Genomic DNA, 18,943 nt, shown 5'->3' with positions numbered 1-18,943 from the left:
ATTGAAGGAAACGTGGCAACGCTTGGAAAAGGTGATTATATTGTAAGCGTGCAGGAATTTCATATAAAATATACTTAATGGATCCCAAGACGGGCACATCAAATTGTCACAGCAGCATTACAAGGTAGAAAAGTGTGTAGTAATAACAGAAAAAATGAAAATAAGGATATGCATACAAAACTAATAAAGACTATGCAAAACAAAAATACAAAATCTAAAAATATTAGAAAAAATAGAATAAATAAATGAAGTAAAAAGAAAAAAAAAAAGGAATGTATGAATATAGTATAAATATAAATATTGCATAATATTGACAAATTATGGTAGCGGTGGGTGAGCTAGTACAAAAAGATAATTTTGTGATTATCCAAGTACCATTTCCCCTCGTCGGTAAGAGAAAAAATCCAAATGATCTGGAAACTGGTCCAAACAAACAACATGGCGGTGCCCCCTGCCTTGTATATATTAGATGCGTTGGAGAAGGAGACAGGTTGTATTTCTGCAAAATACATGTGTCTCTACTTTGTTCTACGGAGCAAGAAGCCATAACCTGCATCCATAATTACAAATCATACCTGGTTTCAGGAACCGCGTGGGTGAAACCTGAGTTTGCCTGCTATTTGTTCACAGCAACACGGTCCGCACTGGGCTGCTGTCGTTTTTACTTCCCCCTCGGCCGCAAACCACAACACGCCACGGGATTAACCTGGGATGATATTGTGAGCCGGGCCTCGCGGCACAAAGGAACTGACAGCGAATTACCGACGCGCAGGGGCGGACCTGCGCTGCGACCGGCACGTGGGCGGAAAACACGGCTGTCGTGTCTCACCTGAAAAGGTCCTGGCCGATTTAAAACCGAGTTATTATTTGAGTCTAAATGCCGACGGCGATTAACCAATTGCCGAATAATGTATAATCTGAAAGGATATCAGCAAGAGCAAGCGTAAACTGAGGCTTTGACTCAAATGATCAAGAATGTGGCGCCTTAGGACATATCGGAGTTTGATCATGAATTTAAAAACAGATATCAGTTTCGATTCCATCACACCATGAATCTATTCAACCCCCTCTTTTCTTATAATTTCATTATTTCCTTATTTCTTTATTAGTCTCTGAAGCTGACTTTGCCAAGACAGTTTATATCGTGTGGCGCCCACCTTTCTGGTTTCCTAGGCAACCTTGCAGCCGATCTGAAAAGATCCCTTTAAAGTATTTTCTGCAACTTTTGGTAGCTTTCTTTAATGAGTAATCCCTCAAAAGGATTTTTTACATTTTTTTTTTAATACAGTGAATAGACTCACACACTGTCACAATGCAGATCTCCTCGCGCTTACGTAACGGGTGGGTGGAGTGGGCTGCGGCTCGCACTGATGCCTCCTGTGTAGCAGTCCTTCTTCGGGGAACAATTATTCCAGCTGCATCCACTCCCTTCAGCAAGCCCTCCTCCACAGTGACTCAGGTGCCAACAGAATCCTACTATCTCCCAGCACACACAGGCATGCCAATTACTGGTAATACATCACCGCTCGCTCCCCTGGCTCCTCTCCTCCCTCAAGAAAATTACATTTTCAGATTTAGATTGGTCAAATTAAAATGGAGACAATTCACAACGGGCTGCTATTCTATAATGTGACCGTCTTGGTTTTTGACAGTAATCCAAACGCCACGATTCATCTTTTTTTTTTTTTTTTTTTTCGTGAGGCGACGGGAGTTTAACCGCTATCCGTAAGTGTTTTGAAGGTAGTTCCTTGACAAGGCAAGCAACTGATTACAGCTCTTGAATTACGTGGGGGCTTTACGGGGGTCATATATTGACGGGATTTTTCGACGCTTTGGTTCAATGCAGACGCGCTTTCGTCGATTTGGTGTAAAACGGCGCAGATCATGTTTTGATCTCCGCAAACGAATCTGTCATGTATGTCAAATCATTGTTGAGCATTGCACTGGAGTTGCTCGGCTCAATTTGATGTCAGGAAAAGAAAAATAAACCCGACGGCCAATTTGACAGGAATGTTGAAACCATCCGCTGCGCTCGGGAATCTTGGGATGCTTCCCGTTTACCTTAATCTGATCGTGAACTTCACCTGTCTGTCCGACACAAAGGGGTTGGACGGAGTCACATGAAAATGGTCAGAAAATGATGGTGTGTCCATACAAAAAAAATAGTCTTTATCAACCAAATGGGAGGTTATGAAGGTTCGAAGGGAATGGCTGCAGTCCATCTATGATGGCTTCATCCAAGAGGCCAATTGGAGAAGAGTCTTGTCCAGGCCTGGTATACAAACCAAAATTAAAGCCCTGACTCGCACTCTTTCCTCATTTCCTGCTGGTGTTACATCTTTGATGGGACCTAACTTGAGGAAAATGTAAACCAAACAGCACGCAAAACACACACTCCATCAATGACATCACTATTCAGCTCCGAAGCCCTTTGGCTCACCTTCAGGTTCGAGGAATCGTCCTTCGTCTCCAGGACTCAACTCTCCAGGTTTCGACTCATTGGCAGGTAGAGCCTTACAAGCGGCTTCTCTAAAGCCTCACAATATTCCAGCCGCGGACTTAAAACTCAAAGTGGGGAGTAAATAGCGAAGTATTACTGGAGTCGCAGCATGCTCCCGTTATCTCGGTTGTTACGTGTAAGCCGGTACTCTTGCAGTCTTGGCGCAGTCGTACCTCATTCTTTGGTCGAGTGCAGGGGTGTCCGACTCATTTTGGCTCAGAGGCCACAGAAAGGAAAATCTATTCTCAAGTGTGTCAGAAAGGTAAAATCTTGGCATATTAACAACAGTTTCTTTAATCATTTACTCATGTGTCCATTCATTCACTCACCCAAACATCCACCATAGTGTTACCACTGCAAGTATTGCTATTGTTCGCTGCCAGTCACCACTTTTGCACAGTTTATACTGTTCATACTGTTTACTAAAAATAAGAAATTGTATTACCAAATACATATATATATGTATACACACACATATATATGTATTTAAATAAATACATATATACCCCAAACATATACATACATACATATATACACACACACACACACGTGTGTGTATATATATATATATATATATATATATATATATATATATATATAAAAATATTTAACACAATTTCTTATTTTTGATTTTCTAGTTTTGATAACTTTTCTTGCACTGTCCACTTTCTGCTGTGAGTGGTTGGAATTCCCCCTTTGTGTGCCAATTAAAGGAATATTCTATTCTCTATTCTAATCAAAAAATTGCAGCTCATTTTTATGCTTTGAAAAATAATCTCGCGGGTCTGATTAACCATGTTTGCGGGCCGCATGTCTGACACCCCTGGTCTAGGGGTTTATGACAATATCAAACGTGTGTGACATTATCGCAAGTCTGTGTTGCGTTGCTGTAAAGAATGAATCAACAACCAAAAGATGAGCTCCGACAAAACCAGGAACAGGAACGTTGGTACCAGCATGATGGAGAAACATTGCATGACGGGAACCGATTCTAGTTGTAGTTTTCCAAAGACTTACGGTGTAAGCTCAGTATAAGAGTCATTGGCGTTGGTTGTCATACAAAGTTTTGAGAGTCCTCAACCTATTGATCCTGCTTTTGAACCATCCTTTAAAAGTGTCTACTAATGGAACTTTCAAACCACTATTGGTACAAGACGCCCTGAAAAACTCCCATTCCATCCATCTGGCATGCAGAGCGCCTTCGCTCCACACACTGCAGGCTTTATGGCCCAAGTCCAAAACTGATGTCCCAAAATAGGACTGGCTGCAAATCTGCACCATGCATTATTTTAGTGAAAGAAAAAAAAAATAAAAAAAAACACATCCTGAGACTCCAAAGTGCAATCTCGTCTTCCAGGATTTTCAACAGATAGATGATATTTGATGTTACATCACGGATCAATGGAGTGGAAACCTTCGGTTTTGATTGTGCGAAACCCTCGAGGTGAGCGTCGCAGCACCAGCGCTCGCTGCTACGTGTTCAGTTCACTGATTCCCGGAGTGTTTCAGAAAGCACATTTTGTGGCTGGCTGGTGATCTTGCAATGTTTATCCGTCAAACCCCAAATTTATCTACATTTGGAAGTCGCCCGCTTCGGCTGTCAGCTAGCGGTCACGAAACCTATCTCTCTTTGCCAGAGATCTGGCTCCGATCCGCAGCTCTCGGACCACTTGTTTGAAACTTCTTCCGGCACGTGAAATTTGGTCGTTCTCCATTTTGGGTCCCAAGGTTGTATCTTTCTTTGGCTGCCCATTATTGTTACTTGACCGAAACAAGTGACGAAATATAAAAGTCGGCGGTGGCGGTACAGAATCCCTTCCGAATCGGTGCGTTCAGCGGTGGATGGAGCCGTATGATGGAGAATACAATACGAATGATTCATCATAACTCACAGCTCGGTGTTAAGCCGAGGAATAAATATTGCCCGAAGCGCAGCAGGCAGTCTGGAAACAGAAACACGCAGTACATTTGTGCATGTGCGGTTGCATTAGCCTACGAGGCTGTTACAAGGCTGAGGTAAAAGAGCCCTTTGCAGCGGGGTCAGCTTCGCGTGTGGGCGTGTTAATGACCTCACAGTGTGGGAGGAATAACTTAGCAGACCATGTGCTATAATAAACCACTTACATCTACAGGAATTCTTTCTTCTGATGATGCGCTACGCAATAAATCCAATGTTACATAAAAATACATTCCCACAAACAAGGGCTCTACCCACACACTGCCAATTCTTTTGCATAATAAATTAAAAAATATACATTCACATAATATATCTGCATCTCGTCACCTGGCGTAGATTTGGACTGTTGTGATATTTATGGGATTTTTTTTTTTCATCTTTTACGGCCAAAACAGGAAATGGATGATGCTGAAGGAAACCTGGCCTATGACTCCCTCTGCTGGATGCCCAGCTGATGTCCAATTTCTACCTTCCAAAATTCCAATGCAAAATATTTCCACTTATAGTTCTGCCTGACTAAATAGACGGTTGGAGCGAGTCTTTGTCGGCAAAGTCATAGGTCAAATGTTTGGGAGCCAAATTATTTTATAGGTTTCACTCAAGTGAAATCCTGCTTTGTCCTCGGGCCGTCACCTGCCTCCTCTCATCACCCACGAGGACAAGTCTTTGACGGAGGTCATCCCAAATTGGGCTGCACGATAATTCATTAGAACACGGCCTGCAGCGAAAAACAAAATGTCAAATAACCATTTGTGCGACGCTTATAGTTCTGAAAAACGCCTAAATTTAGAGATGCGGCGCTGCAGAGACGCTGCTATTTCAATCACATCAACACTTCGATTCTTTTTTTTTCTTTATAAAAGGAAATGCTGAAAAAAAAAAAGACAAAAAAAAAAAAAAAAAAAATCACCATTGTGACTAAAATTATTTGTTTTTAACATAATTTCACCCATATGTGTCAAGCTTTTATGGTTTGTAAGGATGGGAAAAATAAATGGCGTAACATTTATATTGAAAATAAATATGGACTAAGCGCTGCAACTCCAGCTATGGAAAAACACAATTACGAGAAATGAATTAAAATACAAACTAGATATTTATTTTGGAGATGCATGTTCAACATACATTTTCGATGTGGCTTCTTTTAAGATTTTTCACTTTTATGAAACTATGTGTGGGATGTAAAGAAGAGGCTTGAGTTTCCCTCCACAAGATGGCAGACTCCTCTGCATCAAACCTACACCGCTTCACCACAACACACTGCAAATCTGTCTGTCCAAGATTCCAATGAGTTACACAAGGGTGGAAAAAAGTAAAAAAAAAAAAAAAAGTTTCAAGAGAAAGAATAATCCTCCATTCTATCATAAAAAGGAAAGTCAAATGTATGCAGTAAAGAGATATTGTTAAAATTAATGCAGAAATTCCTCCGATAGAAGGAACGCCCATGTAAACTACACACTGCGCAAAATGATTGTTTTTGTGCTGCGTGACCTTAACTACTGCGGCAGATCATCTGTCTGATCTGGAGCTGAACAGAGACTTATAATCCATTAAGCACACATGAAACCTTTAAAACCTACCATTGACACTTGTAGCCTTTGGCATGCACCGGGACAGCGAGAATCATATGTGTAATACTTAGTATTTGGAATTTACCCCACATATTATTAATTCCCGGAACCTCGAATAAGCAACGATGTAGCTCCTGTGTTAAAAAATATGTTGTATCAGCATGGTCATAATCTGTGCAAGTCATCATGGCTGCATGAGGGCGTTTGCAACAGATGCTGTATATTTTTTTAATTCTCAAGTTAAAAAATGCAAAAATACTCATTTCTATTGAAAAATTGCAAAATGGTTACGACAGATTAAGTCCAAGGATCGCTCACATGACTGACCGACTGTTTCAACCGTCGCCTTCCTCCCAGCTGTTTTACGTCACAAGCAAATACAGTTCAACTGAAGGAGAGAGCATTGTAATTAACTGCATCGTCCACAGAAATACAATTACAGGCGATTCGGACAGGAAGCAGAAAAGGAATGCCGCAATTTACAAGAAAATGAGAAATAATCCAGTTGCCACAGGGGTTCAGTAAGGGTTCAAGAAGTCATCATTTTTCTGTGCCAAGTGGAACAGTCAGAAGCAGAAAACAAATAAAACAAACAAAGTTTTTCCATTATCTTGCTTATAATGAGCTGCGCAAAAATAAAAATGTTGAATATTTAAATCTTTGTTATGCTACGTGCTTATGTCTGAAAGTAAACTGACATGTGAATGCAGGAGTGAATGCTTATATGTCTCTGTGGGACATCTGACTTCCCCTGATGTATGAATGAATGACTATTTTAGTTAGCGTTGTATTATTTGTAATGTTTAAAATACTTACTTAAACACTACCGTCATTTCTGGACTATTGAGCGCACCTCAATATAAGCCTCCCCGGCTAGCCGATGGCTATCTTGGTTTTCCTCCTGCGCACTAAAACCACCAAATTCATCTTCGGTGTCGGATTTGAACGGACTAAGAACTTCCCGGTCATTTCATTGGTCTGATGTGACGAGAATAAATGTTTTAGCAGCGTGAAGCCTGTTAGCCCCCCCAAAAAAAATCCATATATTAGCCGCATTGTTGTCAAAGTGAAAAAAGTTGCGGCTTATTGATGTTGATGGAAAAAGTACAAGATGTTTTCCCCCACATACGACCAACTGAATAGAGAAACCGGTAAAATAACGGACGTCGCTAAACACTCAAAGATCATAACACCTGCACTTTCAGTCTTGCCCTCTACTCTGTTTACCTGCGTGGATTCGGGACGGCTCTGACAACCAATGACAACGTCCTGCCGGACACGTTATTTGGAAGCGTCAATCTGTCGGACAAAGCAGGGGATTACGGAGCGACCATGTGACATTTATTGTCAGTCGCTGTGCACGGACATACAGAAAATGACAATGTACAGTTTTGGATGTTCTGGGAATTTAAGTAGGCCAACAACAACAACCAGAGACAACTATAGGACACAAATGAAGGGAGGTGGAGGTCGGACAAAACAAGAACCGGGCATCCTCAGTGACACGGTTGTTGGAGGAAAGCTGCGCGGAAGAAGTTGCAGGTTCAGCAATTCCTTTGCGCTGCATTATTCACCAGCAGACACTTCATAGCAAGTGCTTGAAGTTTGACAATGTGAAATGCATCAAAACATCGGTATCCGGGAGGTTACATCACCGCCAGCTCTGGTCCAGGTCTTCTGAGGGGAAACTGGGACAGCATACGGTCGCGTTCTGCTTGTACCAGCAAGCAGTCATGAACAAAAAATAAAAAAATAAACAGCAAAAATGATTGCAGACTTCATCCAACTTCTGCCTCCTGAGTAGCAGCTTCTTCCATCAACAAGAAGAAAACCCCCTCGTGCTTCAGCGACAAAAGAACTTCATCAGTCCAGAATCATTAATGTGCAAAAATTTGCATTCCATGCATTTATACATGCGGTGTGAAATTCTAAATTCGTTTAAGGTATGATGGGACCGATGTTCCATCTAATCTTTTATAAGTCTGGGCATACAACCAACCCCTCTGAGCACACTGAGGACCACTGTGAGCAACATTAGACGTGCACGCTGTGGCCACACACCAGTATCACACCTGGGATCATAGCTTCCATTTAGTCCCTATTTTTCCATCAGAAAACTCCCTTACTACCTTAACTTTGCTGCATGTTTTGCAGAGCAGGTCTTTCTCACTCAAAAAAGAAAAAAAATCTCACCCAGTTTCACCGCTTGTTCTTTTCTTTGCACATACTCCGACAGCCATTCCCACTTAAAATAACCACATTCACCGCCCGCTCGTTTCACCATGATAAGGGGTTAGCATGTTAGCGTTAGCGACAATTAACTCCGCCACACTTTTATTATTGTTATATAGCGTGTATGGGTAGAGCACGAGCGCAAGTACTGTCAATGCCGTGATTGGCTGCGTAGGGTAACTGCATCCTATCGTATGATTGGCTGGACACCTGTCACTCACAGAGTTACACAGCAAAATGATACAGAAAAAAAAGTTACATATTTAATTCTCATCGGTTTTCTTGTGCGCTGAGAGCGCGCCTGGGACCATATAGAAAATATCTTTTTTTCCTTTCAGCTTTTCCCTTCAGGGGTCGCCGCAGCGACCTTCATCTAACCCTATTCTCTGCATCCGCCTCTCTCACACCAACTCTCACACACTTATCCTCTCACTACGTCCATGAATTTTCTCCTTGGTCTTCCTCCAGACCTCCAGCATCCGTCTACCAATATATTCTCTATCCTTCCTCTGTACAAGAGACTCCAACCATCTCAGCCTGGCTTCTCCAAAACATCTAACATGTGCCGTCCCTCCGATGGGCTCATTCGTGATCCTATCCGTCCACGTCACTCCCACCGAGAATCGTGAACCAATCATGATTGTTAATCAATGGATTGATGAAAAAGAATTAGCACCTTTTGTTTAAATGGATTCACAATGCGGACAGATTTTATCAATTAATGTTTAGATGGCAGCGGGGAGCATCCAGGAGCACTCATGGTTTCAGCAGGTTTTTGTATCTACAGACAAATTGAAATTTGTTAATTTAAAAAAAAAAAAAAAAAAAAAACATACAAAAGATACTGCTACTGAACACAAAGTCGACATTTTAATTACCTCAAAGCACATGCTGTCATTTTTTTTTCCCAGCCACTGTCGCAGCCTAATGTTAACTCCCACTGGGATTATCAGTCTGCCTTGGAAAGATTCAATTAAAGCTGAAAGTACATTAGGGAACATGAGGCCTTCCAGGACAGGATCTTTCTTTCAGTGAGCAGAGCAGAACCTCTATGCAAGATGAACAGCCCAAATTTGTTCCTCAGACAATGACATATAGGGCTCATTAACAAATGATGAAGCATATTTGCAGCAAACTGAACCAAGAACCTTTGAATCCTAACCTGAGCTCACTGTGCATTCACACACACACACACAGTTGCAGAATATGAATTTCAGCTGCAGGAGTACTTTTGAATGTACGGTGACAATTTACATGGTAACTTATGTGACAGGAAATTGACAAAGCGATCGGTAAAATCAATCGATCAAAGTGATGGTGAGGTGAGAGATTGCACACACACACCCACACACACACCTTTCAAGAAGACTTCTTTTTTTGATGCAAGTCAACGCTCCATCACGTGCATCAAAGTAAACTGACTGACTCCATGAATGGAAGGCTTGTGATTGTTATCGAAAAGAAGGGTGACTCTATTGGTCACTCAAGTTTTTTTTGTTTTTTTTTGAAATTTGAGAAATGTTAATTTGTAAATTTTGAGTTTGTTTATTATTCTCACTTTAACAGGTGAAAATAAACAAGTGAGATTTGTTTTTCAGTTGGTTGCACACGAATCGTCGCCTAATAATGACATACGTATAGGTATTCTCTTAAGCCAAAAAATTCACTTTTACTACTTAAATGTTGAGGTTTGAGGATGGTTAACATTTTGGATTGATCAAGAGCGTTGTAGTTGCACAATAACAAAATTAATCCTCAAAAATACAACTTGCCTAATAATTGTGCAGACAGTGTTTAGTGTTTTTTTTTTTCTAAATTTCGATGAACAAATTTAGTTTTAATATTCTTTCCTTTACCTTTATTTATCTTTTATACAAAGGTATTCATAAGTACATTATTCTATTCCTTTATGTACTGTCTCAGAGCACAGCAGGAATATTGTCAGAGTCATTGCATCAGAAATGTTATTTTGATGGAAATATAATTGACAAAGATAGTCTAAGTTAACAGACACATTTCTGATGGAATCAGTGAATGAAAAGATTTTAGTTTGTGCTGACAGAAAATTTTGGAATACTATTATATATTATTATAAATTTACCAGCAAAAAAAAATTGCTTGGAATCTGGAATGAATGAACGAATGAATGAAAAACCTTGGCCATACAAAAAGTAATATTTAATAAAACAGAAAAGGAACATTACAGCGTTATAGATTGGATTACAGACTGCTTTTTCCGTTGATAGAAGTGTGTGTGTGTGTTTGTGAGAAGCAGTTTATTGTAACTAATCTGAAACAAACGCGAACAGTAGCTCGAATATGGTCATCTTGAAAGCGCTGACACAAAAAGTAAAGCTCCGAGTGATTTTCTACATCTATGTGTGTGTGTGTGTGTGTTCGGAAGCCGATCCGCGGGTTGAGGGAGTGGGAGTGGGGAATACAGTGGGTGAATGAACGAGTTAATCCACACATGGATCCACTGGCATGGTTGCGATGGGCTTTAGCTGGAGCGCCCATGCCACTGGCCAGATTAGACAACACCTAATGCTTTGTAAGATGATTACATCTATTTCAGGAGGCATTTATTCCATTGCAGAGTTGTAACTGTGTATGATGGCACTGCATGGACTGATCGCTCTGCACCGCTGGTTCATTCAAGCCTTGTAAAGTTCTAAAAAAAAATTAAAAAATTTAAAAAAAAAAAAAAAAAACACTGGAAACTTTCACTTCTCCTGGCTATCTGTGGGCAGTTTCAAAACTGGAGCTGCTCAAGGCGATGAAAAATGTTGCTTACCGACAACGGCGGATGCCGGTTCAATTGGAAATGGTGATCAATACTGCTTTTTAAAAACAGCTCGGGGTCCCGAGCGGTATGTTCTTGATGCGAGGCATTATGAGTGCAGATATTACTCTGTTCCTGGAGAACATCTGTTGCAGGATATTATGTAAGCATTCAAACTGGACGTAGGGAGAGATTAGACATTTGAATGTAATCCACGCATAAAATTAAAAACCTGTCCTTACAGAGTTTGACCACATGGTTCTCCATCCAGAAAATATTTAATTGCAGATTATCAGCTGATTTACGATTTATTTTTTGTTTGTTTTAATCGAGCCGAGTAGGATTGATATTATGTTGACTGACTATGTACCCAATGCTTTCTTGAAGTATTCATATTACATATTCACGGTGCAGAGAAAAAAAAGATTCTCTTCAAAGGGAATGCAGGGTGTTCAAGGAAAAATTAATTCAACTATTTAACCAGATTGCAGGGTTGTATTGAAATTAAAAAAAAAAACATAAATAAAATCAACAAATAAGAATTTATATTATACATAATATATTGCAAATGCAGATGAAGCCATTGCATTGGTGTGCCTGGACATGAAATATATATCAAAAAAAAAAAAAAAAAAGCAGAACGGCAACATTTTAAATTGTAAATGACCTCAGTTGCTTCGGAGTGTAATTTACAAGGCTAGGATTTTCACCTTCACTTGATCAAAAACCCTTTGAATATTTTCTCAATATTTTTCGTCATGCATAAGAAATAAGTTCAATTCATTATTTTTTAATTTTTTTTTTTTTTTTTTCAACATGGCCTTTAAAGCACGTCTTGTGAATTTAAATCTAAAGCAATAGCAGGTACTCGGCGGTACATTCACACCAGAAGCAACGTAATGCATCGTGATGAGGTTTATTAGGATGATATCGAGGTGGTAAAAGCTACGGTGACGGATCGCCAGCATGTGATCCACGCGGCCGCTCTGAAAAGGGCCGGACCGGCTCATTCATATTTCACCCCTTGACAGACTTCACAGTGTTTTTCACAAGTGCATTAGCATGCCGTTTATGGATATCTGGCAAGTGTTCCACTCATCCGCCCGCAGACCACAATGCAAAGTCCAGCAGAGGACAGACAAACATCCCCAGTCTGCGTTTTGTGTTTTACGCTGCAGCCGGACTGACCGGCCGCATCCATCATCCGCCTGCCAAATATCTCAGCCACCGCTTCAGCTTCAATATTCCCAGCCGGAATGACGGCCCTCGGTTCGGTTCGAATGGTCAGCAACAGACCGGAGCAAGATGGATGAGCTCTGAAGGCCGGCCTCCTATATTGGGTTACGACACAATAACGTCGTAATACAACACAATAACAATCGACACAATACGGTCGAAGTTATCCGATCACAGAGACCGTTTCAGGCACGTGTTCATGCATTCATTATCTATGCAGTGAATCTTGCAGAGAGGCTCGCAGGGGGCGTGCAGCCTCGCCCGAAACAAGTCACCATTCCCTCCCTCATTCGCACATCTAGGCAGTTCTGGGTCCCCGATGAGTGTTTTTGCGTCAGAGAAGCCGGGGGAGAACATGCAAACTCATACACAGTAAGATGGATTCCAACCGGCAAACTTTTTGCTGTGAGACGGAAGTGCGAACAACTGCGCCGCCCGAGTTCGAACGCCATGTCAGAGATCATAAATCTCCTCATGTGTCTCGCTTCTCCATTCTATATACAAATAAACACATATTATCTTAAAGAATATATAAAATATGATCTTATTTTTAAAGAATTTGTAGTTACTGGGACACAGATATGACTCTGCGTCCTAATAAGTAAAACGTCCTAATAAGTAAATCCGCATTTTGGATTGTAAAATGCAACTGTTAATCCAGACTATTTCACATTTTAAATCTGTTTATAGGAAATTAAATATGTTTGAAATGATTCAGAGTTTTAAATGATGTTCGGCTTATCGCCGCTGTTGTGAAAACCCAATGAATTTTCCTTATGCGAAAATTAAGCACGGACTCCGAACACACACACACACAGACACACACCATTGTTTTGTGTTTCTTCTGGGTGACGCCGCAGAGCAAAGTCAGATCACAACAGGGTCAAATTTGACAACATGGGTTGGAAAATCTGTGATTCAAATCAGTTTCTTTGAATTAAAAATGTATTTAAAGTTGCAAAAAACATTAAAGAAACACTTTAATTAGTCACGAGCGGCAAACCTCTCCAGCGCACGTCACTTAAAATATTAACAAAACAATTGTACAGCGAAAGGATAAGAATAATAGGTCCTTTTTTTTTTTTATAAAAGATTCTGGAAAATTTCACTCAGCGACTTCAGCAACCAAATCAATTCCATTAATGGGGAAAACAAAGGAGTAATCCATGCAGCTGCTCACGGAATATCAAAACTAATATCTACGGCCAAAGCCAGATTTTAAGAGTCTGGCGTGACACGGGGAGCCGGAGTGTGTTCTCTTTGCAAATGAAATGACACTCTCACCGCTCATTTGGAAAATGAGCTCGTCCAAATCACTTCTTTCATCTCTTCCTTGCTCTCTGGAGGGAATTTTGGCATTTTTTCCCCCCGTCGGAACGAGCGCCTGGACTCAGGAGGAATCGAGTGATTTTCATCTCGATTCCTATTTTGTTTCTGTCTTTTTCCAATGAAGATATCAATCAATATCCTAAACTTAAAATAGCCAAAGTATGTATCATTTCATTGTTCAGTTTACATTGTTGTATGACTGAGACCAAACTCTGCTGCTCATGCGAGGACTGCGTGTAAAATATAAAATTTAATAAGACAAAAACAGTAAACCAGTGTGTCCTCAGCAAACAGTTGAGCAGCATCTTGTATTTTCAAACACGGTAAATTCTTTCTAATATGTAAGATATGGTGAATATATTCAGGGTTTTACCTGTCTCAAGAATGATTTAAAGAATATTTTTTTGTCCAAATGTGTCTAATGGAGGTTCTTCTTATTTGTTTATTTTATGTGTTTTATTTTAGTTGCATAAAAGAATAGAATATTCCTTTAATTGTCCCACAGTGAGGAAATTTGGATGATGCAATAGAGGTAGCTAGTAATGTACAAGGAGAAGAATATATAAATATCAGAAAATGAAAATAAAAGAAATAAAGTAAAATATAATAAAATAATATAGTAAGATAAATAAAATATAAACAATCGTCCCTTAGAACTGGCATCCTTGAGAATACCTTTTGCAAGCAATAACATTTGAAATTTAATTTCACAAACTTAAAGATTAGTATTCAAGAAGATAAATACAGATTTCCAGTAAACAGAAGACAAAACGCACCACTCAGACTGCTGGAGCGTTTCATGAAGTTGAGATCTGAACTTTGTTTTCTACTTTATAAGAGGATTTTGTTCTTTGTTTATCACAAAACACATGAAGTACATTCAGTAACAATGAAAAAAAAAAAAAAAAAAAGGCATTTTATTTAGATGTTCAGAACGCGACCTCTCTGTAAGGTACGGTGATTGTATGAATGCCGTGTTACTCGGACGCAGAGGCGGCTCGGCGCTCGTAGACAGAGTCTGCTTGCATAGTAAAATGACTGTATTGATTGTGGTTGGCAAACAGTTTCTGCAGGATCCACAGAGGATCACATGATTCATGGAGCCCAGCGACAGAGTGATGCATTGTGATGAACATTTCAAACGGCGGCTCGCTGGAGGCCGTCCACCTCAGACATCATGATTCAATTTCAAAAAAAAAAAGAAAAATAAATAAATGATCCGTACTGGCTGCTCTAGAGAAAGGACTTGAACATATTAACTGTTAAAGGATTTTATCCATTGACTCACACAAATTCAAACCTCTCATGTAGAGTAAAACTAAACCCTGTGTTTTTCTATTTTTTAGCACTTTTGATATACTCAGCTAAACATGGCTTGAAAGTAAATAATATCATTTGAAATGCCATATTCCAAAGGGTTTCTGCCTTGCTATGGATGAGGTAGTCCCCTGCTGGTATCATAGATGACCTTGATTTAGACAAGGTTCATGACCATCGGTTTAGAGCAGGGGTCACAAACCTTTTTGACTGGGAGAGCCATAAAAGCCAAATATTTCTAAATATATTCCACTGAGAACCATATCATATTTTTAACGTCTAATAAATTAAATATGTCTGACTTTTAATGCGACGTCGGGTGTTGCATGGACTTGTTCGAAGTGCCGCTTTATATTTGACCGTTTCGTCGATACAATTTTATCACAGCATATTAGACATACCGCGGATCAAAATGCAAATTCCTCTGTCCACGCAGCCCAGAATGCACGGCAATAATCGTCTTTTTTTTCTTTTTGACATCTTTTCCGTTACCAGGGATGAAGCGGATAAACTAGTCGGCTATCTGATAAAATTGATTTCTTCACCTTTGCAATGACCCGGACGTGCTCGGAAGCTATTGGTTCCCAACCCGAGCCAACGGGTGAAATTTATCTTCAAAACTTCTATTTAAAAATGACACAGTATTATGAAGAAATATCACAAGTATTTAAAAATCGGTTCCAAACTGATTTTTTTTTTCAACTCAAAATTGTCTGGGAGCCATACGCCGTCACCGGAAGAGCCATAGGTTCCCGAACGCTGGTTTTGGAGGATGTTCAATAGACAAAAATGCAGGGACATCCACAGAAAGCCATGGTTTGCATCATCATCATGTTCATTTGAGATATTTAGTGAAACCAACAGGGCCACGCGTTGAACGCTTCATGGGGGGAAAAAACGCAAACTCCACATTGAAAGCCACCGTATTTTCAAATGGCAAAGCTTGTGCGTGAACGGACGCCGCGACACATCAGGGCCTCCCATTAACTCTTCCGATGTTTTTTTTTTTTCTGATAGCGGCCGCTCGACGGGCCGGCCCGGGATCGGCAGACTCACCGAGGAGAGCTTCGAACAGGTTGCTTCTGAAAACCCCCATCACCCTCTGAATGGCGGCTTTCAGCTGCTGCTCCTCCGGCCCTCGCAGCCTCGTGCAGTACTCATCCAGGAGCCCCAGCGCCCGGGCCGTGTCTGCAGATACAGAAGGCAGGCATTGACACATGCACGATATATATATATATATATATATATATATATATATATATAGATATACTGTTTGTAATTGCTTTGCATGCAACTGCAAAAAGAAAACCTTCATAGGTGTATTTTATAATAGCATTAGTGTTACATTGTTCTGAACTTCCGTCCTTACTCCCAAAGACAGACGTTTTTATACTCATTTAATGGTTTGACTTTCTATGGAAGCTTGACATAAACAGCAGGATTTATGCTAAATTATTTAAAGTCAAACCTTTTTCAGAATTCAGAAGGACCCTTGGAATGTGAAATTTTGAAGCATCCATGATAAACATTGACAATGGATTCTAAAGTTAAATGTGAGAAATCTTCCATAAAACCACAATAAAGACCTTGGTTAAAAAAAAAAAAAAAAAAAAATATCAAATACAATACACACACGCACATAGATAGATAGATAGATATACACAAACATACAGATACATATATATATATATATATATATATATATACACACATACATACATACGATTATTCCTGATTTCTGATACTTTGAAAGAAGATAAACAGTCTTGGGGGTTGCAATGTGCAGCCCCCAACACTGTTTATGTGAAAAAAAGGAAGTTCCTGGTTCACATGATAAAAACAGTATCTTTAAGTATCAATCCAAGTATGTGCATAGAAGCGAATTGGTTTATTATATGGAGGGGCTGCAATGGACTAACTGCACAAGGTGTTTTGCTTGGAAACCTTTTGTGCCATCATTGAGATGGTTTCTGCTGTATCTGAGATCAAATGTTGAATTTACAATAAAAAAGAAGGAGATATACGTTGATAATTTCAAGTCCGGGAGATTTTCAGATGCAAAAATCACGCCTCACGGCTGCCATTTGAATTTCCTCAAAAGTGTCTCATTTCCTTTTGAAAGGCCACTCCAGGCTGTTTGGACTGAGGAAGAGTTGCTTCCTGCTTCCTTCTCGCCCTTTTATTTGTTTTGGTTTTTTGTGAAATTCTAAAAACAAGCCGGCTCGATTGAGCTGGCTGCGTCAGCGGCCCCTTTAGTTCTTCCCAAGTGAATCTCAGAGAGTCCAGTTGTAACTTGAAGGTAGGAATTCCAACCACGAAGCCTCCCTTTTTTATACAAAGATAATACAAAAAATACCACCGTCCCTTTTTGGAGAGTTTCAGCAACGGCTCTGAACCAAAGTTCAAGCTTTCATGAAAAATAAATGAAAATATCACGAAGGCCAGAAAGCAATTAAATGCAGGGTGAACATTGGGAAAGTTTTTTTTTATTCTAATCCAAAGGGTTTTCTTTCACCTAACCCAGCTGTTTTTTTTCTATTTCTTCAAAATTTATTAGTAAAAGCCAAATGTTGGGTTTTCAAACGAGTGATTTATTCCTAATCGCCTAAAAGGTTTGTTGTCAAAAAGGCGTTTTAGGTCTGAGGGGGACATTCTGCCAAATGGCTTTTCTGGCAGAGAGGCAAACATTTCTCACGTTAAACTATAATACAAGAAAACTGAAGGGATATATTTATCTAATCATACCATTTAAATGTATAATAATGATTTCAACATATCTGTTGAATTTCATCAATAAAGAAGATTTAACGAAGTTCGAGGAAAAAAAAAGGTGCATGGACTGCAAGTCCCATTGTAAACGCAAAGACAAACTTTAATCAATTATAAATATCAAGGAAAGTCAGTGTGATTTGATGTTCATGAAATCGCTTGATGTGATTTATTTTCTTGTAACTGACAAATATGTGGATTTTTTTTTTTTGTTCTTCGGGAAATTGATATTTCCATCGTGAGGGAAAAAAAAAAAATGAGCAGCACTAAAGTCGATGTGTGTTAATTCCCGGATAAAAGGTATCTCACTCCTCCAGGTGACATTTTGTTTTGGTCTATTCATAGCTGAATTAAAAGCGTTTCAAAAGCACTACACAGCACTTCATCCTGTTGGCAGTAGCACAAACAGATTACATTTTTTTTGTAAAAATTCCAACAATGAATGGACGACCCAAAGAGACTCAACCCTAACTCTACGTTTGTGTATTCCTCAGCGACAAGCTAAGACAGCTTGTTGTTCTGTTACTCTTCTGCTTCCAGAGACGAGCTGTTGGAAGCTGCTAGCATAGATTTGGATCCATTCAGCTGCAGGGACATTACTGAGGTCCAAAGTAAGATCTGGTCCAGGAGCTGGCCAATGCAATGCTCTCGGATGGAGTCTAAACTCTGCGCGGGCCAGGCGGACGAGGGAAACGCAACATAAATGGACTTGTCTAGAGCACTTGGACGTTAACATGTTGACACTGAACACAAACTGTAGCCACATCATTATGGAGAAAAACGGCAGTATCATTTTCTCCAAGGGGGCTGAAGGACCAAACCCAAACCACACTTTCTTCTTTTAACCCCATGTCATAAACTGGCCACAAAATGGCCATTTAGTGTGTGTACGTTCAAGAACATTAGATCGACTAAGATTTTAGTACCTTGGACAAGCATTGAAAAGTTTATATTGCTCCTCCGCAGACTTTAAGGGCTGTGTATCATGGCTAATAAAACATTATAATCACTTAAGTGTTTTTCAAAATACTGCACCCGTTAAGGCAGACGGAGACAACCTGGAGCAGAAACGGAGGAAGGCATTCAAGCTGCGGCCTCATATTTAGAAATGTTTTCACATTTAAAAGTCAAACATGGTGCATTGACTTAGATAAACATTTGCTAGTTCGGTGACTGTAAACGACAATATTCAGGAGCCATCTGGCATGAAACATGTGACATCAGGGGAGCTCTGTTGTTTCCTGGCTCGT

The 18,943-nt window shown here is 39.9% G+C and overlaps 1 protein-coding gene across 21 annotated transcripts in view; it reads right to left on the bottom strand.

Annotated features, from left to right (window-relative positions):
- Window positions 1-18,943, bottom strand: part of dlg2 (discs, large homolog 2 (Drosophila)) — a 194,387-nt gene that overhangs the window by 173,164 nt on the left and 2,280 nt on the right. For all 21 annotated transcript variants that reach the window (XM_086160682.1, XM_086160681.1, XM_086160687.1 and 18 more), the window contains one exon: window positions 15,981-16,112. In XM_086160682.1, the coding sequence (XP_086016808.1) occupies window positions 15,981-16,112 (132 nt within the window). The remainder of the gene's footprint in view (window positions 1-15,980; window positions 16,113-18,943) is intronic.

Source organism: Fistularia commersonii, chromosome 15, assembly GCF_037954325.1.
Source record: "Fistularia commersonii isolate RoL2024-O1a breed Wild chromosome 15, RoL_Fcom_v1.0, whole genome shotgun sequence".
Taxonomy (NCBI): domain Eukaryota; kingdom Metazoa; phylum Chordata; class Actinopteri; order Syngnathiformes; family Fistulariidae; genus Fistularia; species Fistularia commersonii.
Note: the sequence above shows the minus strand (reverse complement) of the source record. Positions and strands in the feature narration are given on the sequence as shown.